At 37.7% G+C, this 24,252-nt stretch overlaps 2 protein-coding genes across 2 annotated transcripts; both read left to right on the plus strand.

Annotated features, from left to right (window-relative positions):
* Window positions 1–4,131: 4,131 nt before the first annotated feature.
* On the plus strand, window positions 4,132–15,100 carry LOC134803591 (uncharacterized). The gene is made up of 11 exons (XM_063776392.1): window positions 4,132–4,261; window positions 4,487–4,582; window positions 5,359–5,436; window positions 6,046–6,132; window positions 7,301–7,387; window positions 7,827–7,910; window positions 8,377–8,469; window positions 8,888–8,983; window positions 9,692–10,492; window positions 11,080–11,376; window positions 13,907–15,100. The coding sequence occupies exons 1-11, from the start codon at window positions 4,132–4,134 to the stop codon at window positions 15,088–15,090; spliced, it is 3,033 nt and encodes a 1,010-aa protein (XP_063632462.1). The 3' UTR covers window positions 15,091–15,100.
* A 3,691-nt stretch (window positions 15,101–18,791) lies between these two features.
* Window positions 18,792–23,571, plus strand: LOC134803592 (uncharacterized). Its single transcript, XM_063776393.1, has 5 exons — window positions 18,792–18,868; window positions 20,943–21,086; window positions 21,487–21,528; window positions 22,474–22,647; window positions 23,113–23,571. The coding sequence occupies exons 1-5, from the start codon at window positions 18,827–18,829 to the stop codon at window positions 23,569–23,571; spliced, it is 861 nt and encodes a 286-aa protein (XP_063632463.1). The 5' UTR covers window positions 18,792–18,826.
* The last annotated feature ends 681 nt before the right edge of the window (window positions 23,572–24,252 follow it).

Below are 24,252 nucleotides of genomic sequence, written 5' to 3' on the forward strand. Positions count from 1 at the left end.
AAGGATAAGCCTTCGCGTTGAGACGCCGTGTCGATGCCGAAACAAACCGCTGTTCGAAGTGTTTCTCACAAATAAAAGCTTTTCGAACTTGCTCCGGCGACATATTTCCAAAACCATTTGTTTCCAAACACTTCAACCACATAATGAGTCTTTTCTCAGTACTAGGAAAACGGTACAAAGTAAAAGCGTCCTTTCGCAGAGTTTTACACACACAGCACTGATAATACATTTTGCACAATGCATAAATGCTTGCAGAACTGGGTGATGGATGAATCACAAATAAAGCGGAGAGGATAAGTACAAGAACTTCACTCGATCAACACTTTATTGCAATTGAAAATAATTTAAACTGTTCAAAGTTTTCAACAAACATGGGCGACAACCACTGACAACTGACGTTTAGGCGACGATCGGCCAATCAGAGCGCGGCAAGTTGTCAGTATCATCTAAAAGCAACATGGCGCTATCGTACACATTCCGTTGTACGTAGATTAACAGCCGTGGATACAAGATTCTATTAGAGAAGACAACCGATCATGGTAAGTAAAATATTTCTAAATATAAACAATACTTGAAATGCATAAAAATAGTTGTACTTCGCTTTATACATAGCATTGCTGTTCTAGCTTGTGATATACATATTTGGATACTATTTTTTTTTCTTTTATTACAGGCAGCGATAACAACGGCGGTTTCACCGAGTGCTGAAATTCCTTTTTTGATGAATTCTAGGTAAGTACTACATTATTTATTAAGTATACCATCCACTTTTATTTTCAGGAGCAGCTCGTCTGCTGATAACTGCGGAATGTGGTAAGTAGAAAGTTTCTTTTAGCTTGTATGTAGATCCAGTTATGTGCTTTAAAGGCTTTCTTTCTAAATTGTGTGACCTTTTAACTTTTATATCATTTGCATTGTTGCAGGTTTGATCGGCAAGGAGAGGCGATTTCACCATGTTCCTGTTCTTCTTTTCTCTCTGTGACTTGAATTTGGATACAATACGATCCTTGCACTCTCGTATTCCTGCATTCAGCTGTTTGGAGTGAACTAAAGGTTCTTTTTTATCTTGGAGAAATACTTCTTCTCTTCAAGTACCTGCGTGTGTAAGACGGTAACATTCTCCGTTTCCTTTACGTTCACCGAACCTAGTGGGCCCGACAAAATCCACCCGAGCGTGGTGCGCTGAGCTAGTGGAAACCCATTTGGACCTTTCAGTAGTCCATCCATAATTATATGGCAATAAACCGTGCCTCCCAACAGAACATCTACTTCGTTGGGTGAACTATACGTTGGATCGGCCAACTTGATCTGCTTTAACACCGCCCACTCTGGAGCTACTACCTTCTCGCTTGGGAGGTAAGTAGTGATCTTCTTTATAACATACGCCTTCACTGCAATACTGAAGGTGGGATTGGTGAGCGATTGAACTTTCAACTCTACTGCATATTTAGGGACCGCAGAGGTCTGTTCGCCACCTAATCCTGTGATTGAACTTTTAATAGGAAATTTCTTTATCCCTAATGCCTTCACAACAGCTTCAGTAACAAATGAAGCCTGTGAGCATTGATCTATCAACGCGCGTGTCACCTGATAATCACCTGTCTGCGACTCAGCCTTTATCAGGACTGTGGGTAACAACGTTTCTTCTTTAGCAATCTCTGTCGCATGGCAGTTGACTATCGGCTTGATCTCTGTTTGTTTGTTCTCTGGAGTGACGTGTGTGGCTTCCTCCGAAACACCTTCAGCTACCTGACCTACATTCCCTAAATTGGCAGCTAAAGTTGGGACCTCCCTTGAATGAAGCAAGGAATGGTGCTTTCTATGACAAATTCGACAGCTAGTGGTTTTTTGGCAAAATCTAACAGTGTGATTACTCCCTAAACAATTGTAACATATTCTATTTTTTGTTACAAACTCGCGTTTATTAACAAAGTCCTGGTTTGCAAACTTCTTGCAAAAACACAGTTTGTGTGGCCCTCTACAAAATTCGCACGCTAACACAGGTGCGCTAGCAATATGAAAAACATTTTGTTTGTTTGAACTACTACTCGAAGGTTTCTGGTAAGCAGTGGTGATCTTATTCATGTTCGGCTCAATGAACTCTAGAGCTCTGTACCGGCTGGTCAAGAACTCTTTGAACTGATCAAAGGTAGACAATGCATCTGAAGCCGAGTTAGCTGCTACATTAAGCTCCCATTGCTTACGTGACTCTGGATCTAATTTCAGTGACAACAGATGTATAACTATGGTGTCCCATGTGGAAACATCAATGTCTAAATTAGACAATGCACTCAAACAATCTGTTGACGTGTCTAATAGATCTTTTAGGAAGGCAGGAGATTCAGAAGCTGCGTTCTTTTGACTCAGTAACCGTGTAAGGATGCAATGTGACAGATACTTTTTGTTATTGTATCGTTGTTCTAACAAACTCCAGCATCGATCATAGTTTGAGTCTGATACAGGTATGTTGCGCAGCAATTGCTCTGCTTCTCCTGTCAAATAACTTTTTAGATATTGTAATTTTTGCACGCTATCTAAAGAGTTGTTGTTGTGGATCATTGATACAAATAAATCCCTAAATGTTGTCCAATCTTGATATTTGCCAGAAAAGTTAGGAATTGTTAATTTAGGCAGTTTAAGAGAATTTGTCCTAGTGAAAGAATTTTCATCATTGTTGACCTTTGACTGACTTGAATGAAAACTTATAAAGTCAGCCAAACCATCTTTCAATTCACATCTGTAATCTGTGTATTCATCCTCTGTTTTGTCATAAGTCTCCTCAACAATATAGCTCTTTGCTTTCAAAAGTGCTAAATCATATGTACGCATCAACTCTTTATGACCTTGTCTGAATTCTGACCAAAGCTGCTCTAGGGTGTCTAGCCGACTCTCTATGAAATGCTCCGTTATGCGTGCCTTGGGAGATTTTTTGTAATTAACTCGCGCCTTGAATATACGACTAGACAAGTCATTTTGAAAGTTAAGTAATAAATCCATGATGTTTACAAATGAATAGCTTTAGGCAAAACAGAGTTTGAATTTGAAATTTATAGCACTGTAAAAATACTATGAAATAAACACTTAAAAAAAACATAAAATATTTGAAAATTTTACAAGTGTTAGAACTTTAATACACTTTGAGAAAAATCGGGCGTGGATTCTCCGTTCCAACAGGATTTTCCGAATTATTCTAAGTGTCTACTCTACTAAATTATTCTAAGTTAATATTCCATATAAACTACAGCCAAATATTTTCTATGTCCATGTAAACAATCGAATTCTTCAAAGTAAATATCTTCTTGTAAATAAAGTTCAAAATTCCATAGCAAAATAAACTGATATCACAAAATAAACTATCGTTCACAAGGTTGAAAATCTCTTGAAATAAATTTTAAAGTACTCACGATTCACACTTGACACAACTCACTGAACTGACGTGACGTCACACTTCGCTGAATTTCTTTTTCCAGTTGCTGGTACTAGATGGCGCCACTTGACCTCTAAACTGCTGCCACTCGTATCCGCTTCCGTGTTTAGCTTCGGCTACTCGTCGCTAGATGGCGCTAGTAATCCCAGGTAGCTGGAAACTCTACCCGTCTAACACGGACGAAGTGAGTCCGCACTGAACTGAACTTCCAAAAAGCCGCTCGCTTATCCGATCGAGGGACCATGTACACCAGGGGTCTGACAACTTTAGTTCCATCACTGTAGTATTAGCGCTAGTATCGCACCCTGTTTTACGTAATCTGTGGTCTTTAGCTGTCAACATCTGTCAACAGTGTCAATTGAAAAAAATTGAATTTGACAATTCTCACTTTCAGTTGTTTTGTAAACTTTGAGTCGAGCACTGCTAATCTTGTGTCCTCCTCCCGTCTTGGTTGAGTTGAGTACCCTGAGAAGCCACCCTCCTCTGGTTTGCAATACAATTGTCCTCCTCCCGTCTTGGTTGAGTTGAGTTCCTTGCGGCTGCCGAATATGGCACCGTTAAAGTGTTGTGTTCTCGGTTGTGAATCAACAAGTGCCACACACAGACTATTTTGCATGCCCATGAACGACAATTTGCGAAATTTGTGGATGTCGTTTCTGGTTCCAGTTAATCCACATTTACTTGGACTGTCAAAGGGTCAGCTAATGACTAAACGTGTTTGTCAGAAACATTTCGACGAAACTCAGTTTAGCCAAGGGTCAAGAATTCGTTATTCTTACCCCTGCCTTTTCGCAGAAAAGGAATTTATTCACGGCGTCCCACTCTCTTCTGAAGGTAAGTTTGTATTAAAATTATTAGTATGTAACACTATTTTGATTTATGTCATGGTATTTTTGCTAAATATATTATTATGTTATTATCTAGCAATATGATTTTATCAGCGTGGTATTTTAATTTACGCTTAAAATAATAAATAACCTCTGCATATTACACTCGTGGTATTTTTGTCGCACAACAAATAAGAAATATTTCATTAACTTATTTTTGTGTATATTTCAGAATACAATATTCTCAATGAACATAACTACTGCACAAATCAAGAAGGAGATGATACTGCAGTGCATCAAGTACCAGCAACACTAATGGGCATGCCAGGTACTTATGTGGACAATTATTTAGCTTGCTAATTTGTCTGTATTTTGGCTAGCTTGAGAACTATAATTTAATGTCCTGTTACACACTGGGAGGAGACTGTGCTCAGCAGTTGGACATATTTAGTTTTCAATGATATCGGGCTCCCATACTTGTACGGCGAGAACCGGGACTTACCGGTTCCGGTACTGTATTTGTATAGAAAACCAGTACCGGGAACACTCCAACCCAACAGAAAAACATCATATGAAAATGTTGCTTGATGGTACCATCATATTGCATTGTCACCCAAATTACGTATAGATATGAAGTTTCAACTCAATTGTATAATAGGGAGTGGGTCTAATTTAGCTTGCAAGGTTTGACCCAAACATACATTCATACACATGCATTGCGAGTGGGATGAACACACACTGATATTGACTCTTGTACATATCTGACACCTGACACTAGCTTCTGCCCGTGACTTTGTCTATGATGATGCTGATTGAAAAAACTATTCTACGTCCTGTCTTTTTATATAAAATTTTGCCCAAATCGGTTCAGCGGTTTAAGCTAGAAGAGGTAACAGAGAGACACACTTTTGCATTTATAATATTAGTATGGACGTATGGATAATCAGCTTATACCAAGCTTGGTGGGCGCGCATACATCCGTCTTATTGGTAGACTGATGTTTGCATGCAGCCCACCCAGCTTGACCCATCACCCGAACACACCAATTACATCAATCACACAAAAATTACTAGATGGCCTATATTATCATCATATATTTTGCAGGTAATGTTCATTTACATGAACATCTTTATGCACTTCCTTCTACGAGTCAAGAGGCTGCCGCACCTAAACCTAATGAAGGTGAGAATACATTTTCTTTTGCACATAAACTTTTGTCTACAAAAAGAGAGTTTAGTCATAACAATTACTGAAACTCATATGGCTATGATCAGTGTGGTCTTTCAGTTTATATAATATGTTTCATATTAATAGTCCATCACATTGGTTTTGATAATGACAACTTTAAGATTTATTGCAATTTTTTTTATGTGGGCCGGAGCCAGGACTTTTTTTAGTTTTGTTTTCTGTTTATATATGTGATGTGTATTATGCAATGTAGCTGGCACTGGTGACAAAACTGGTACAATACACTTATCTACACCTAATTCATCAATCATATAATATGATGTTGTGATTCCAGTTACATGTAAGATACTCCATGCAATTTTATGTGTTGAATTATAAGCAGTATGCGACAGATTTCATACACAAAAAACTAAAAAATGTAATAATAATATATGTCATCTACAAAAAATTACGATTCTCGCGGCTTTGTATTAAGGTTGTCGGTCTTATTTATTTATTAGACTGTACATAGTACAGTACAATATCGTGAATTTGTACATTATTTAGTTATATTATGGACATCATCATAAATATTATTAATATTATGTTAAATTTCTCTTGCAGCTGATGTCTCTTTACAAGAGGTTCAACACTCAGTTTCTCCAGTAATAATACAGTCAACAACAGTACCTGCTAGGCTTGAAATTGAAGGTCAGTATATTATTATCAGCCGTTTAAGTTTTGGGTTGAAATAAGTATTCTGTCAAAAATTTCATTTTGGATACATTTCATTTGTGCTTTTACAGCTGACTGTACTTTTTTAGGGTTCCGTACCTCAAAAGGAAAAAAAGGAACCCTTATAGGATCACTTGTGCGTCTGTCTGTCTGTCTGTCTGTCCGACCATTCCCCCTTTTATTTCCGAAACTACAAGTTATAACATTAAAAAAATACACAAAATAGTTCTTTACCTTTCTATAGATGACAGGAAAACCTATTAGAAATATGCAGTCAAGGGTGAGTCGGATTTAATTACTTAGTTTTTGATCCGACCCCTAAGGGTTTTTAAAGACATTTCATTCACGTTCCACATAAAAAAATACATTATTAAAAATTGGGTAATGTACGGAATCCTTGGAACGCGAGTCCGACTCGCACTTGACAGGTTTTTTCCAACAAGTAATTAGTACATATATATCGAGACAATTCTAACAAATTCAAACATGATTAGGTTGCGATGTTTTATTACAGTGTTCCTATGGCCACCTCCTGTGTCCATCATCAGATCAGCTCGATGATACCATAATGTTGCATTGTCAAATTGTTATCCAATTTACTACGGTACTATGGTATTGAAAAACCGGGAAGTGGGTCAAATTTAACTTGCAAGATTTGACCTGTACAAGCATAGTCTCATATATTGCAGGTTAATTAAAGCTTGTAAAAAGATTGATAATTGTCCTTAGTACTCTAATCGCAACAATTGGTGAAGGCACTAATTTTGACGAAAGCGACTGCCATCTGACCTTCCAACCCAGAGGGTAAACTAGGCCTTATTGGAATTAGTCTGGTTTCCTTACGATGCTTTCCTTCACCGAAAAGCGACTGGTAAATATAAAATGATATTTCGTACAAAAGTTTCGACAAACTCATTGGTACGAGCCGTGGTTTGGACCCGTGGCCTCCGGATTGCAAGTCGCACACTCTTACCGCTACGCTAGGCCACCAGCGGTTCCGCGCTTATTTTTCGGAAATACAAGTATAATTTTTTATTTCTGAAACCCGTATGGCAGTGATAGTGTAACTGTGATAGTAATATAATAATTTCTTACACTCTCATTCATTGAAAATTTGGTTATAAGTATTTACCTTATTTTTCAGCTGATGTTTCTTTACAAGAACATCAACACCCAGTTTCTCCTTCGACAGTGCAGTCAACAACAGTCACTACTGTACATAGCGTTGAAGGTCAGTATTTTCAGTTTTGGGTTTGAAAAAAAATACTGAGAATTTACCTCATTATTCTATTTACCTAACCGTGGGGACCTGGCGCCCACAGCATTTTCAAATAGCTGGCGATGCGCCTCGTGGAGGCGACGGGTGACAGAAGAGCTGGCTCTTACCTCGCGCAAAGCATTGGCATTGCCGTCCAGCGCGGCAGTGCTGCCAGCCTTCTTGGCACCTTGCCACAAGGCACCGAGCTGGAGCCAGAATTTAGGCTTCCGTACCCTGTTACTAAGATCCCTCTGTCCGTCTGTCTGTCACCAGGCTGTATCTCATGAACCGTGATAGCTAGCCAGTTGAAATTTTCACAGAGGATGTATTGCGGTTGCCACTATAATAACAAATGCTTTACACTATGATTCAATGATGAACATTTTATATAAACGTGAAACTACTTTTGCAGCTGACGTCTCTTTACAAGAACACCACCCAGTTTCTCCGTCTACAGTACAGTCAACAACACTCACTGCTAAATATAGCATTGAAGGTTAGTATTGACATAAATTTTAGGTAATGTGTGAACGAAAATTTAAATAAATTAACAGAGAAGTATTATACTTTTCATATCCCCTAAGGTATTTTAATTTGACACTTAGTTAAACAATACTCTGTTGAGGCCTCTTTTATTGTTTACTTTTTTCTTAATGATGGATTAGCAACAAATTATATATTTTACGATATTTATTCAATTCGACTTTTCATATTTTTTTCTTTGCGCCACCTACCGTATATTCTAATTCTATTGTCTCCGATACCCAAAGGTTGTCTGGAAGAGATCGTTCTTAAGCGATAAGACCGCCTGTTGTTGCCTCTATTGTCTTTGTTTATATTACTGTACATTTATTGTAAACTACGAGTTTGGTGAGGTGTGCAATAAAGAGTATTGTTATTGTATGTTTCTTGTCGAGAACTTTGTAGGTACTGGTACTTAATACATCTTTCATCTTTTTCAGGACTCTCTTGCTCCAGAAAGCCATTGATGGACATCACCCATCAGTACAATGTCACTGGTACAACTCAATTCTCCGAGGAACATATTTCCGCAGGTGTGTTTTCAAACTATATTTGAAGTCAAATTAGGGAAGCTGAGCGGTGCGTGAATTCGTAGCGCGGGTGTGTAGCGAGATCTTTTCAAATAACCAAGCAGGGTGCGGGGAGGCCTCTCTTGTTTTGTTGTATGTACAAAAATCTCTCTCCGCTGCACGCTGGGCTGTATCCATTAGTGCTGTGCTGAGCGAGGATAGGTAAATGAAGTGTTCCTATTGGTACATGACAAGTACATCTCTGTTGGAAGCGCAGCCTAAGACGTTGGCAATACTATGATATCAAATACTTTACACAAATGTGCATTTGCCTATACAATTTACCAAACACTACCGTGCGCTAGTTAGCGTTAGCAACAAGGATATCTAAATTTTAATAGGTACCGAACAAAAAAATCATTAAATATTCTGCCTTTTTCAGAACAACATGTCGCTGACAAATTGTCAGACACTGTCACCAGCAAAGAGTCCACGAATGCCCCGTTGGCCCACACGTCAAAGCAACTTACCACGAAAGGTGTGTGTTTCAATCCATTTCCATATAAGTATTTAATAACAATATGACAATTGATAATAATTGGACGACCGGTGTGGCCTAGTGGGTAGTGACCCTGCCTGTGAAGCCGATGGTCATGGGTTCGAATCCCGGTATCCCGGTAAGGGCAATAAAAAAAATATGAACATCAATCTTACACAAATCTATCAAGAGTATGCTCAATAAGGATTGTAATGTGTTGTGGATACTAGACGACAATTATATGTATAATAATAGTTAGATATAGATAAATACTTAAATACATAGAAAACATCCGTAACTCAGCAGCGAATATTTGTGATGAACTCACAAATCAAATGTCCTTACCAGGATTTGAACCCGGAACCGAAAAATGGAAACATATATTTGACGTCAACTGAACCATTAAGCTGGCCCGATGATGGTGACTGAAGGTGGACATATGATCTCTGTAATAAAACAACGCAACTTTATTGAGTTTTTTAAATGGTGTCGATAGTATAGGTAGTATGACGTAATTGACGTATGTCAGATAACTATTGCAAGAATAGTCGAAATTTAAAGCTAGTATCAATAATAAAAAGTTGGACATATTAAATTTCTAGTTAAAATTATTGTTCATCATTCGAGCTATCAATAATATTTTTGAATATACCTAAGTAACACCTTTCTATAGATATGGAAATAATTAATTAATTAAATTTATTTCAGATACTTCGTCAGTACGAGAGTTTAACTCAAAAACTCGACGCTACATAAAAAAGACGAAACAAATCGCTGCAGAGAGTCTCGGTCAACCAGCAGCGGAAAGGCTCCAAAGTGCACATGAATATGCAAGCCTAGATATTCTTCAGGATTTTGAAAAACTTAACAAAAAGGCTAAGGCCTTTCTGTTAATGCAACTGAGACTTGCAAGAAAAAACAAGATGGCAAGAAGATTTACTTTTCAAGACAAATTATTCGCGCTCGCGTTGATGAAGCAAAGTCCCAAGGGATATAAATTATTAGAAAATATTTTTGCTTTACCGACGAAAAGAACATTAGCACGTCTGTCGCAAAAAATTGTATTCGAATGTGGAATAAATGAAAAAGTCTTTGATCACATTAAACAGAGCACGAAAAACTGGGAGACGTCAAAGAGATTGTGTTCATTGGTGTTTGATGAAGTAGCATTGACGCCACATCTGATATACAATGAGAATAAAGATGTTATAAACGGCTTCGAAGAAATAGCGGGAGAACGCAAGCAAAAATTTGCCGACCACGCTCTTGTCTTTATGGTTAGAGGCATTTGCTCATCGTGGAGACAAAGCATAGTCTATTATTTTTGTGCCGGAACTGTCTCTGCACCAGATTTGGAAAGGATATTAAAAGAAATCATTCCAAGGCTTTCTGAGGCTGGCCTGATACCTCTTGCCCTAGTGTGTGATCAGGGTTCAACATTCCGGTCATGTTTTAAAAATCTTCAAGCTACAACCGCTCGACTACAAACACCCGAAGAAAGACCATGTGGTGGGTTTTATCTAAATTTTAGTCTTACAATAGGCTGTTTGTTTTCTTTGGCAATGAATATCGTCAAAAACCTATTGCATTAAGAGGAAAGGGGACGGTTGTTTCTTCATACAAACATAGTCCCCATTTTCCTCTCTAGATATTGACATTGTGGAAAATATTTTTACATAATTTGGTATATATTAAGGAAAGCTATGGCCTCCTACGTTTGACTTTTTCGATGATTTGATTGTTATAAAAAGTAGGAGCGAAAAACAGATTTCATAATTTTTTTTAAATACCTATCTAACAGTCCTAACTCTTATACCAATAATAAAAAAATCAAACATAGGGGCATGGGTGTGGTTGATACTTAATATGTACAACAAATTATATCAGAATATTTTCAATAATGTTAATATTCAGAGAGGAAGATGAGTTCTACGTTTGTATGAAAATGCAATTTCGAAAGGGTCTTCCACTTTCGTCTTAAGAGCAAGTTAGTTTTACCGTTATAATAACTTCGTAAAATGGATTCTAAATTCACAGTGAGATTAAAAACCCACAGATTATGGTTCTCACTCTAACCTTATTTTCACTCTTTTCAGATACAGTACATGTAGCTGGACATGATTTATTTATATTTCATGACCCACCACATTTATTAAAATCAATCCGGAACAATTTCCTGGACAAGGATATTATCTTCAATGGGAAAACGGCGTCGTGGAAGGACATTTTATATGTGTACGACACGGATATGCAAGGCGGCCACACTAGAGCGCTACCGAGACTGACGGCAGATCACGTAGACCCAAAGAAGATAAAAAAGATGAAAGTGAAAATGGCGGCACAAGTTTTAAGCGCCCGAACTGCTGCAATGCTGAAATTTACCGACAGTGTTCGTAAGTCTACCAACTACCAAGTTATATTTAAGTATTTGAACAACTTTTTTTTATTATATCGACAAAAAGTTTTTATAAGAATTAGGGATAAATTGTGCCTATTAAAAGTTATCTTCTCTTAAAGTCGACTATGTGACATATTTTGCTACAAAACGACGCATTTGAAAACATCATGCACAGACGGAACTATGTGCCTACCACCAGTTTGGTACTGACATAAACGTTAACTTACTTTCTATGCATCTCGCTCGTACTCGCGTGTTAGTGCGAGCGAGATGTATAGAAAGTAAATTACATTGACATTAGCATATATGTCTGTTTAGACACTGTCAGTGACTCATGGTGTGGGTTTTAGTCCTAATCCTAACTTTTGAATGCTTGAGTATGGTGATAGCTGTCATCTTGTAAAATTGTATTAAGTTGACATCTGTAGGTATCCTATTTGAAAAATCAGTAACAAAACAAAGTCCCCCGCCGCGTCTGTCAGTATGTATGTTCGGTTTTCACCTATCAATACTCTCTTGATAATCTTATCTAAGAATCACTGATTGACGATTTGATTGAAGAATGACTTTTGACGAAGGTTAAAAATGTTTAGGTTTTGTATAACCCGTCCGAAGCCGGGGCTGCTCGCTAGTACTATAGTAATGCTATGTCCTATGCATACTTGTGACTGTGTGACATGTTTCCACTTACATACACAACTAGCTTCATTATTTATTTCACATATTTATAGTATAGTTAAGAAGCCGTCTTTATGTTAATTTGGTTACTTAGTAACAGGGCAGGGCATAGGTGTTCTGCCTTTTCGCAGAACTATTTTTGGCGGAATTTCATTTGCCAACCAACATTTCGCCGACGTTTCACTTTGACAACTAACGATTAGCAAATTTTTGTATGACAACGTTTCAATTGGTAGAATTATTGTAAAGCAGATTATTATAACGCCTCTAAACTTTTGGGAGACTTATCATGTGTCAAATCTTTCATTTGGTCGAACAACTCTTGGACGAATAACGTTTCGTTGAAGCTACAGTTCGCTTTTCATACATTAGGCAAGTTACAAATAAGAAAAAGATACATCCCAAAAAATCAAAAATGGCCGAGTTGTTCGACTTTTTATAATGTATATTTTAATATTTGAAGCCAGTGGCAGCGAGCTAGCGAAGCGAGCGAGCAAGACCTTCCTGGGCAGAGCCGACTTGGATATGGTTAGGTTAGAAGACTAAGGGGGGAGCTTTGCTCCCGCCTTAGTCTTCGAGGTTATTTTTTTTTCAACAACCTAAAAAACGTAATTACACTTTCGGGTCGTATATCCCAACTTTCGTGTCAAATATCTCGGCCATTTTTGATTTTAGAGAAAAGTTATTCCTACAAAACGGCCCCCCTTTGGCACAGTCTGACCAAATGAAACAATTGGTAGACAAGAAACAACTAAGTGTATATTATGCCAACTAAAACATTCTACGACATGAAAGTTGGCATTTTGAAAATTGACATTATAAAACACAGACCAAACGTTTAGTTGGTAACTGTGCGGTTGGCAAATAAAAAAAAAACATTTGATAAGTTTGGAAATAAAAATTCGGCGAAATAAAATTCCGCCAAACGTGAGTTGGGAAGTGATAATCGGCCATACCATTTTCGGCGATAAATAAGAGAACCCAGGGCATATAACGCAAAAATCTTCGTAGGGAGCATCATTAGCACAAACAGTAAACAAACCTCCTTGATGCATCATGCCATATTTATTCGTAACAAATAATCTGTGAAAACTTGTCAAATAAGTGTTTACGGTATAGTATAGTCAGCAGCAGAAGTTGCTAAGCGGGCGAGGTGTTCAAAATTACCTTGACGCGCTCTTATTCTCTTAACAATAAAGTCGCGTCAAGATCATTTTGTAAAGTGTCATTCAATGCAACTTGCTAACTATGTAAACAAACCGCCATACTGAAATTGTCTCTGTATGTCAATTTACTAGTGACTTTTGTTTACATAGTTAGCAAGTTCCATAGAATTACACTTTACACCTCACCCGCTTAGCAACTATTGCTGCTGACTGTACGACTATAATATAAAATACTCTATGGTTTACAGTTTGTGCTAGTGCTGCTGGCGGCAGGACATTGCAGATATTAATAATAATGCCATGCCATGCATTATTTGCATAGCATGTTTATAAAATCTAAGTAAGGTAAACATACTAGTGCTCGACATGCTTATGCCCAATAGATGACACCCTGCTGTCACCTCTATTGACAATAACTTAAGTTTCAAGATGACATGTACTGGGACCGCGTCGAGCACCAGTACATTTACCTTATAACTAATGGGCGGACGACGGATGCAATATACGTCAAAATCATGTCAAACGATATACGTAATTAAAATTGGTTTAAATAAGACAACATGATTTTGATTTATATTGCATCCGTCGTCCGCCCATTACTGTGTAGTAGTATTATTTGTAGTTGTATTTTACATAATATGTTTTATTAGCATCATTGTAGATACCCATTTATTCTTTCAGACAAACGAGTGAATAGTCCACAAGAGACGATGGAGACGACAGCTGCGGTCGTCTTGTTTTTTGACGAGCTTTTTGACAGCGTCAATGGATCGCCAGGCCAAGGCAAAGGCAAACTCAGATGTGCCGTCAAAGAAACTTCAAGCCATAAGGATTTTTGGCTAAATGCTATAAGAACATTGCAAAGTATGTCATTTTTAGACCGTCACAGCAAACTGGCGATACGTAATGGCCAGCCAAGGCATGTACGCGTTCCGTGCTTGGAAGGGTGGATAACCACATTAAAAAGTTTCCTTGGATTGTCAAAAATATTATTTTCTACATACAAAGTAAAATACTTTTACCCTCGTTTTGTCAATCAGGATCCGATCGAAAACTTCTTTGGTCGTATAAGAGCAATTAATTACAGAAATGTAAATCCCGACGCAAACACTTTTATATATTCTTTTAAATCTATAGTCCTCTCAAATATCTTGGCTCCACAGTCCACATCAATGAACTGTGAAGACGATGACGGCGAAACCCTAATTAATTTAGGTAATCTGTTCTTGACAACATCACCTCAGGATGAGAAAGAAAACTGGCCCAGAAATTTAAATACGCCGTCATCGTCTTCAGTCCCCTTGTCCCATCAGGACAAAATTAATTATAGAGAAATTGTAACTGAAAGAATGAACGTCCAAACGTCCGCGTATACGGCGGGATACATATGCCGAAAAATAACAAAAAAAGCAAACTGTAATGAATGTGCAAAAAGTTATACAACAGAAGAAAAGCAAGGGATCCATGAATACATTAAACATAGGGAGTACAAGAGATTGAAAAATGCCAATTTGAATTACCCAAATTCGAGAATAGTATGTTTGTATAGGGAATGTGCCCAAATAATACACAATTATTTAAACGCGGCATGCCATTCAAATAATATTAAAAAGAATATTATTGCTTTAATAAAATCACGCTGCGACTTGTCTTGGCTGGGGTGCAAAAGTCATAAAATATTAATAAAAAAATATTTTATGACTTTAATAATACGATTACAGGTACACAACTGGTGTAATATCATCAACAGAATTTTAAACGGCAAAATTGAAGAAAAATATATTTTAAAAATGCATACTTTGCATGTTACTGCTTATAAAAAGTACAAAGCGCATCGTTTGCGACAAAAAGCAACAAAAGATTGAAAATAAATATTGTATAAACACATTCCTTCTCTAGTTTTATTTTTATTCTCCTTTTTGAAAGTATTTTTTAAAGACCCTCCTGTCATTCATCGTATTTTTTATCGTAGTCACAACACTAAAGAATATCGATATCGATAAGTTCCATTCTTGAAATCCCTAGTCTAGACTGTCAAATAAGTGCCACAGATTAGAAAAGTTAACAGCGCCACAACTGCAGTAGAGGGAACTAACACAAGGGCACTGTCCCATCTGTAGCTAGCTACATATTATTAATCTGTGATGTACACTCTGCACCAAGGTCTCGAAGGGGAAGTAAGAACAAATACCGAGTTTAATAATAAACTGACGTATATTTGCCTGGCTCACACAAATCACACTTAATACAAATTTCAATAAATATCTTAAGAAATCCACGGTATACAAGCGTTAGCTAGTTTCCGAAATGAAAGGCGACATCTACCGGGAAATTGAGACAACATCGTAAATAAGGCGTTTTATACAAGTACTCATTTATTGAACCGAATAACAAGTGTTATAATATACATATAAATAACACTTGCACTGCGTGGGCTATGAAAATTGCTGCAGACTTTTCTTGGTCTTACTCTAACGGCTCTAACCGAAAACGTGACTGTTGTTTTTGCCAAAAATCCACATAATCGTTTACATTTCTACGGTTTTAGCTTCGGGCCGCGTAAACAAGCCATACTTAAGCCCGAACAGTCCGAAATAGCGCGACGTGAATAGTCTGAGTGGGAGATAGAGTAAATATGTTGATGTAGTCAGATCGCAGTTCAACTACACTACAGTTCAAGTAGGCCCGGGACTGATTTTAGCTACCTACTTCTTGTATTACACTAATTACTAGAGATGCCAATGCCACAAATATTCGGCAACTATTTGGTATACGGCATTCGGCCAAAACCACTATTCGGGGCATCTCTACCTCGGGTGTGTAATGTTTTTGACAACAACTATTTTCGAATTTTCATTTTGCATAAATAGAAGTGCATAATTTTGAAATGCAGAAATGATTATTTAGTTTAAAAACAAAATGAATAAGAACAAATTGCATAATTTCAGAAATAATAATAATTCAGTTGCATAGTAATGTATTTGCATAACAGGCAATCAGTATAATGATCACTTTGTATACTATTTAATGCTCATAACGTTCTTTTTCCATAAAAACCACGCACGCCTTCCAAATGTCCGGGACCTCATGGTCCCGAGAATTTGTAAGAGACAGACAAAATAATAATAATAATTCAGCCTATGCACGCCCCACTGCTGGGCACAGGCCTCCTCTCATGATCGAGAGGGTAATAAAATGTGTACTATTATAAAATAAGTCGGTTCTGGCCAATCGGTCGGTCGGTCGCTGTAGGGTCGCAGTTCTACCTAACACTCCTCCTCGCTTCGCTCGTCGTCGTACCTAACGGCGACCTGCCTTAAGGTAGAATATGTAAGTTGTTTTATAGTTTATGTCATATTATATTATGTCACCGATCATTCGTTAAAATATAGTTCTACATTTTAATCATAATACTAACTGTATGTTATAACAAGTAAAATTATTCCTAATGATCGTTATAAAGAACGTTTTTATGATTATAGAACATTCTGTAATTTAATTATTATAACGAATAATATTATGAATTTTGTTTCTATACATTATGTTTATTATAAGTTAAAAGTAGTTATATGTAATTATGCAAAATGTTTGTATTAAAATTGAACGGCACCCCTCTACCTCTAGTAATAGGGAATATTAGGCAAAGCTCTGCGTAGGTGGCACCTTTGTGGCACATACAGTAAACAAACCACATTGACACATGGTGACATGGCCTACCGCGAAACAAGAAAATCGAAATATCATTATCTAATCTCTATCACTCTTGCATATTCGAGCGATAAAGAGGCAGATAACAAAATTTTGATTTTCGCGTTTACCGGTAGGCCCTTGTTAACAAACCGCCTTGATGCATCAATGTCATATTGTCTGTGAAAACTTGTCAAAAAACAGTTTAAGGCACAGTATGTATAAGTTTAGTCTATGAATTTACTGAGTCGGTAGTGCTGCACTCTGGCGGCAGAACATTGCTGTAATATAATATCCCCTATTAATTATAGTGCGTCTACGCTATTTTAACGCCAAACTGAATGGCGGTGTCGCTATCATACATTCAAATACATTGTTACAAGTGTCACAGTCAAGGTCACAACTAACTCGGTGCAAACCTCAGAGGGGTCATCCATTAATTACATCACACGAATTTCTAGATTTTTTTACCCCCCCCCCCCTTATTAGGGCTTGTGCACAAATCACGCGAAAAAAATCACGACAGATCACGTTGGGGGAGGGGTGGTGTAACGAGACCTCACGTGTATTTTTCTACAGTGAAACTAAGATAAAATACGTACCACATGAGTAGATACTTTTTCTCGGTTTCGTTAAACATTTCTCCACTCCGCACTTCAAAATAGCGAGTTTATTTTACGAAATTTTGGAGCGCGCGGCCTTGACCGGTCGGATAGAAAAATTTCAAAAAATACACGTGAGGTTATGTGAATAGAGGCGTGTTCAGATATTTGTGAGCGCCTCGACCGCTCCGATATATCTGATGGCGATTGTACCTTTATTGACGACGGAACTGCAAATTATAATAATAGGTTTAATGGATTGTCAAGAATACACAACATCAATTATAAGTAGGAAATGCAAAACAAGATGGCGGACGAGGAAGCACAACTTCCGTAAGTTATAAATACTCACTAGCAAAAATAAAGGTTCCGTCACACAGGCGCGTTTTCCGGGCGGGGCGTGAGCAAAACGCTCCTGTGTGACGAAGCCTTAACACGAAGAAACGAACCAGTCGGGTCGTTTTGCCGTAGGGCAAGTAAATAAACAAAACCGGTCAAGTGCGAGTCGGACTCACGCACCGAGGATTCCGTACTATTTAGGGTTCCGTACCCAAAAGGTAAAACGGGACCCTATTACTAAGACTTCGCTGTCCGTCCGTCCATCCGTCCGTCCGTCCGTCCGTCTGTCACCAGGCTGTATCTCACGAACCGTGATAGTTAGACTGTTGAAATTTTCACAGATGATGTATTTCTGTTGCCGCTATAGCAACAAATACTAAAAATATAATAAAATAAAGATTTAAATGGGGCTCCCATACAACAAACGTGATTTTTGACCAAAGTTAAGCAACGTCGGGCGTGGTCAGTACTTGGATGGGTGACCGTTTTTATTTTTGCATTTTTTTTCCGTTTTGTTTTTCATTATGGTACGGAACCCTTCGTGCGCGAGTCCGACTCGCACTTGCCCGGTTTTTAGTATTTGTCGCGGCAACAGAAATACATCATCTGTGAAAATTTCAACTGCCTAGCTATCACGGCTCATGAGATACAGCGTGGTACAGACAGACAGACGGACAGTGGAGTCTTAGTAATATATATAAGGTCCCGTTTTTACCCTTGGGTACGGAACCCTAAAAATGAACAATCATAGTCAAAGAGAATAAGTATAACAAGAATATAACCAATCGAGCTATTACATATAAACAGTTCGAGTAATATCGAACGCGTTTCAAATAATGTTCGAATTCGAATCGCACCGCTCGGGTCGATCGTCCAACGACCTTGGTCGGCTGGCAACGCCGCGCCGTCGGACCGAGGCCGTTTGCGACACGCCCGGACGCCATTTTGAATCGGTCGGCGGCGCGCACACAACATGACAACGGTCGAGCGAGACGTTTTGAAGGAGTTTATTCAGGTGAATATTGAAGTTTTTACTTTAAATGTTAATCAACTGTGTTGATTAGATTATAGGTACCAAAATTGACAGTTCGTTTGGATTAATACTTACCTATTAAATTGTACTTACTACATTTGACCCAATTTCGTACTAAGATGACATCCATTACACGTCGGTTTGACAAACTAAGAACTATTATATAATCTGTGGCCTACTATTGTATAACCTACTGAGACAAGCGAATTGGCGTTTTATTTTAGCATCGTACCTACTGATATGAGGATATGACCGTCGAATTTAGGGTTGCCAACCGTAATAAATAATAATGTAGTATCGTACAATATAAAGTAGCTAACACACTATCGCACCGCAGTCACCGCACCAAGGTCATTATGGGACGCACCCATAAGTAAGAGGGAGAAAGCGATATCTCTTTCTCCCTCTTACTTATGGGTGCGTCCCACAATGACCTTGGTGCGGTGCGGTAGTGTGTTAGCTACTTTAGACCTGCTTAGCGTACAGTTGAGACATAGAATAAAGAAGTAACTTCTTTACTTATTACTTTATGTAAAGTATTAGTAAAGTCTTTACTTATTACTTTATGGTCGAGATCATAAATGTACCTAATTAGTAATTTATCGATCCATCGTGTTTAAAACATACTATAATTAATTGCACAGACGGGTCTACCGCGATATAATTTCATTGTTTTTACCTTTAATTCCGACGTTTCAGCTGAGTTGCACCAGCTGTGGTCACGGAAAGACCTTGTGGTCACAACAATGAAATTATATCGCGGTAGCGGTAGACCCGTTTGTGCAATTAAATATGTGTACAAAACGCGAGAGTTTAAAGTGTTATACTATAATTATTCAATGGCTCAGGATCAGGTTCCTGTTGCATTTACTAAATAAAATTGGTTGACATTGATTTAACCTTCACGTGACCGCAAATAGAGGTCAAATCGAAACTTCGTTAAGTACCTATTTGGTATCCACTCTTGCATATAGAGGCAGATAACAAAATTTACATTTGGGACCCTTAAACTTAACCAAATTTACATTTGGGACCCTTAAACTTAACCAAATTTACATTTGGGACCCTTAAACTTAACGAAATTAGGCATTACTTATTTTTACAAAGGTTTGATTTTGTTTCTGGTACATCTCAATTTTAGGGGTCCCTTAATTGTACATTATTAGTGGCATTATCTATGAAAAGGGACTTTATTGTCGATGGCGCTTACGCCGCACAGCGTCGCGCGGCATTGTATTTATTCAGCGTTCATATTATTTTATATCGGAGGCATCGGAGCATCGGTAATAATGGCGTAAGCGCCATCGACAATAAGGTCCCTTTTCATAGATAACGTCACATTAAATTGATTGAAGCAGGGATTGGCAACCTTTTTTGAGTTTACCCCGGCCAAAGAGAATTAAGTAGATATAGAATTAAGTAGATGCTTTCCTTTGTCTATGCCCCGGCATATTTTTCTTTTCTTTAATCTTTGATTCTTTATTTATTTAAATATATTTATCTTGTTTGGTCTATGTCTATTTTCAGTGGTGAAGTTATTGTTTCAAACATATGATATGATTCAATGCAAGGAAAGTGCTAATACTACTTACATAATTTCTCTTTGATAACATCCATAAAACGACGTATTGTATTAAGCTCCTCTGTAAATAGAAATTTCCAAATAAATAGATTTTATTTCAATGGTATAAGGTTTACTTTTAACAATAAATTAGTTTGCACATTCTCAGATAGCGAAAGATCAACTAATTTGACCCCTGAACTTATGATCCCTGTTTTGATGGGAAGTCTAGATGTTTTCATAATTTCCTTATCATATCCACAGAATGATAACCAATATATGGTTGTCATGGTTGCTATCTCGAAAGATTGTTTTTTATTGCAATGTTTTTTAGCGTTGCACTAAAAGTAATTACAGATACACTTTCTGAAGAAAGAGAAGAAAGTGTATCTGTTAACTACTTTTAAGTTACTTCGCTTTTACTGAACTGTGACGCGGTGGGCAAAGTTATGTTACAGGGCAAAGTTTCATACTTTTACAATACGTTCCCATCAGGCATACCATGACAACCCGTGCCTATGGGACATCACCTCCGACTTGTACAAGAACAAGGAGATGAAGCAGGCGGCGTGGGGCGAGCTCACCAAGATCCTCAAGAAGCTGGACGAAGATGCCAACGTCAGCTCCGCCAAGAAGAAGGTAAATATAATCTTATATACCTTTAAACGAGCAGTTCTTGTATATTTATTTATATATTTGGGGGATCTCGGAAACTGCTCTAACGATTTCGATGAAATTTGCTATAAGATAAACGTACTAGTCCTCGACATGCTAATGCCCAATAGATGACACCTTGCTGTCACCTCTATTGACAATGACTTAAGTTTCAAGGTGACATGTACTGCGACCGCGTCGAGCACCAGTACGTTTACCTTACAGGGGTTTTCTGGGGCGAAAAACCGATCTAAGTAGGCAGGTCTTAATATCTCTGGGAAAATGCGCATTTTTGAGGTTTTTCATGTTTCCGAGCAAAGCTCGGTCTCCCAGATATTAATATTTTAAATAAACACTACAATATGTTCTTTACAATTTGTTAAAGGTGGATAATTTGAGATCGGCGTACTTCAGGGAAGTGAGGAAGGTTGGTACTAACTGCAAAATGTTAAAAAACTAGACTAAATTCTGCTATCTTGCTGTTCTGTTTGTTCCTGCTACTAAAGTTCGTTTTTTTAGCATTAGAAAGAAGGTAAGCGATCTTGACATGTATTTTAATTAAAAAGCGCTTTTTAAAAATCAGTAACTATTACTTATGAAAGCAGAAGAATATAAATGATCGTATTAGATTCATAATTGTTACATATTTGTCGTGACTTATATTAAAACGTGTTTTCAATAAAAAGACACGTCAAGATTGTTTACCTTATTTCTAATGCTAAAAAAACGAACTATAAAAGAGACAGGGTAATAACTCAACATAAAGAGCCTACTTGATATTACCACTTTAGGCCTACTTACAGTTTTCTTTTTAAACTTGCATGCATGTTCTCCAATAGCTTTGGTAGACAGTTCTGTCTCAGCTCGGCTTGAGTGTTAAAGAGTCTAAAGACTATCATACTACACTCGGGTGCAAAGAAACCGGACCACCTCAGCATTATACTCATTTTTTCGATTTCTGTAAAAACTGTAAACCTTTTCCTATTACCGTATAAAACACTATAACATTGCCCTTTCAACATAACTTACAATTTGACACTAATAGCAGTAATTGCTATTACTGCTATTAGTGTCAAATTGTATGTTGCCTTTTTCTTTTTTTGTCTCTTGTCAACTTTATTCTTGTCTCTTATTATTATTTATTGTGTCACAAAGCATGTAAGTTGTGGTTAAATAAAGATTTTATCTATCTATCTAACTTTGCCCACCGCGTCACAGTTCAGTACAAGCGAAATAAAATAACTTAACTTCTTCCCTATCTTCAGAAAGTGTATCTGTAACTTTAAGATATTTCGCTTTTACTGAACTGTGACGCGGCGAAGTTATTTTGAAAGGGCAATGTTATAGTGTTTTACAGTACTATATTTTTTAGGTGCGAGCGTCCAAGCTGAAGGCCCGGGACGTAAAGGACGTATTCCACCCGAACCTATGGTACTACAAGCTGATGTGCTTCCTCGGGTCTCGTCGGTCGTCACAGCAAACTATGACCTACTCTTCGGACCCACTCGAATGTGATAACAAGCAAGATTCAAGTAGCGATGAGGTAGTTATATCAGTTTTTTCACTTGACTATATTCCCTTGAAGTTGGTCCTCTTCTATACCCTGTTTTTTTAGAATTTTCGTACCTTAACAGTAGTGGTAATTAACTTTTTCTTCCGAAATGCTAGGGTTCCTATGATCACACTGATCGCAGCTATGATATTTAATACTACGGTACGTCATAATATGTCGTAATTCTCTTTGAATATGTTAACGAAACTATAATTCAGAGCATATTAAGTAGTCTGTATCTTTAGGTATTCAAATTTAGGTATATAAATATAGTTGACAGTATAATAGTAAGATCAGCATCAGCATAATGTTAGCTATTAAACTAGCGCTGATCTTCCGTGGGGCGCATCCGGAAAACCCAAGGTCTTTTTGAGAAAGTTTTTACCGGTGGTGATAGACTCAATTAAATTTGGTTTTCATTTTTTATCGAAATCGTCTTAATACCAAAATATTTTCCAGGAATCAATAGAAACCTCGGCAAGAAGGAAACCAAATCGTTCTCAAAGCAGCGCTCGGAAAAAAAGAGCAACATCCATAACTAGAACACAGACTTTCGTGGAACCTTTACAGTATTGCGAACCAAAGTACCAGCAGGAAGTTAAAAACGTGGAACAAAAGTCAAAGGCGCCTAATTATTTCGGGGTATACGTAGGAGAACAATTAGAACAAGTATCGTCATTCCAAAGGACTGTAGCTGAAAAATTGATATCCGAAGTCCTATTCCTGGCCAAAACGGAGAATTTGAGCTACGACTCGAAGATAGAAACACCGAAGAGGGACTCATCCGACGGTCTGGAGCCGGAGTATATCATGATCTCGTCTCCTGGAGTCATTGAGGAAGAGAAGGACCCTTGCGAGTCGACTCTGTTAAAGGAATTGCTGACTGAGGGAAGAAGTACATTAGGAAATAAAGACTGATTAAAATTGTGACAAGTTCTGTAGTCTGTACCTTTAGGTACTATAAAACACTATAACATTGCCCTTTCAACATAACTTTGCCCACCGCGTCACAGTTCAGTACAAGCGAAATATCTTAAAAGTACCTAACTACTGATACACTTTCAGAAAGTGTATATCATGATCATTATTTGACCGTGTAATGTTTTCATCTACCCTCAATTGGCTTAACGAGCCATTTGAGGGTAGATTTTGTTTACTTTTATTTAAATACCTAAAGATATAGAGTATAGATGAGATAAGAGAAAGGTTAAAAACCGGGCAAGTGCGAGTCGGACTCGCGCACGAAGGGTTCCGTACCATAATGCAAAAAAAAAAAAGAAAAAAAAGGAAAAAAAAAACGGTCACCCATCCAAGTACTGACCACTCCCGACGTTGCTTAACTTTGGTAAAAAATCACGTTTGTTGTATGGGAGCCCCATTTAAATCTTTATTTTATTCTGTTTTTAGTATTTGTTGTTATAGCGGCAACAGAAATACATCATCTGTGAAAATTTCAACTGTCTAGCTATCACGGTTCGTGAGATACAGCCTGGTGACAGACGGACGGACGGACGGACAGCGAAGTCTTAGTAATAGGGTCCCGTTTTACCCTTTGGGTACGGAACCCTAAAAACTAAGACTAGTTCAAGGTCTCGCTTG

The sequence above is a fragment of the Cydia splendana genome, chromosome 26 (assembly GCF_910591565.1).
Source record: "Cydia splendana chromosome 26, ilCydSple1.2, whole genome shotgun sequence".
Taxonomy (NCBI): domain Eukaryota; kingdom Metazoa; phylum Arthropoda; class Insecta; order Lepidoptera; family Tortricidae; genus Cydia; species Cydia splendana.

What these genes read in the sequence shown, in the direction of transcription:
- LOC134803591 (XM_063776392.1), top strand. Translation starts at nt 4,132, where the DNA reads ATGACTAAACGTGTTTGTCAGAAACATTTCGACGAAACTCAGTTTAGC. An exon ending in TACTGTACATAGCGTTGAAG is followed by an intron (nt 7,388 to 7,826) that starts GTCAGTATTTTC and finishes CTACTTTTGCAG; the next exon opens with CTGACGTCTCTTTACAAGAA. An exon ending in ACCCGAAGAAAGACCATGTG is followed by an intron (nt 10,493 to 11,079) that starts GTGGGTTTTATC and finishes CACTCTTTTCAG; the next exon opens with ATACAGTACATGTAGCTGGA.
- LOC134803592 (XM_063776393.1), top strand. Translation starts at nt 18,827, where the DNA reads ATGACAACGGTCGAGCGAGACGTTTTGAAGGAGTTTATTCAG. An exon ending in TTTTGAAGGAGTTTATTCAG is followed by an intron (nt 18,869 to 20,942) that starts GTGAATATTGAA and finishes CGTTCCCATCAG; the next exon opens with GCATACCATGACAACCCGTG. An exon ending in ATTCAAGTAGCGATGAGGTA is followed by an intron (nt 22,648 to 23,112) that starts GTTATATCAGTT and finishes AATATTTTCCAG; the next exon opens with GAATCAATAGAAACCTCGGC.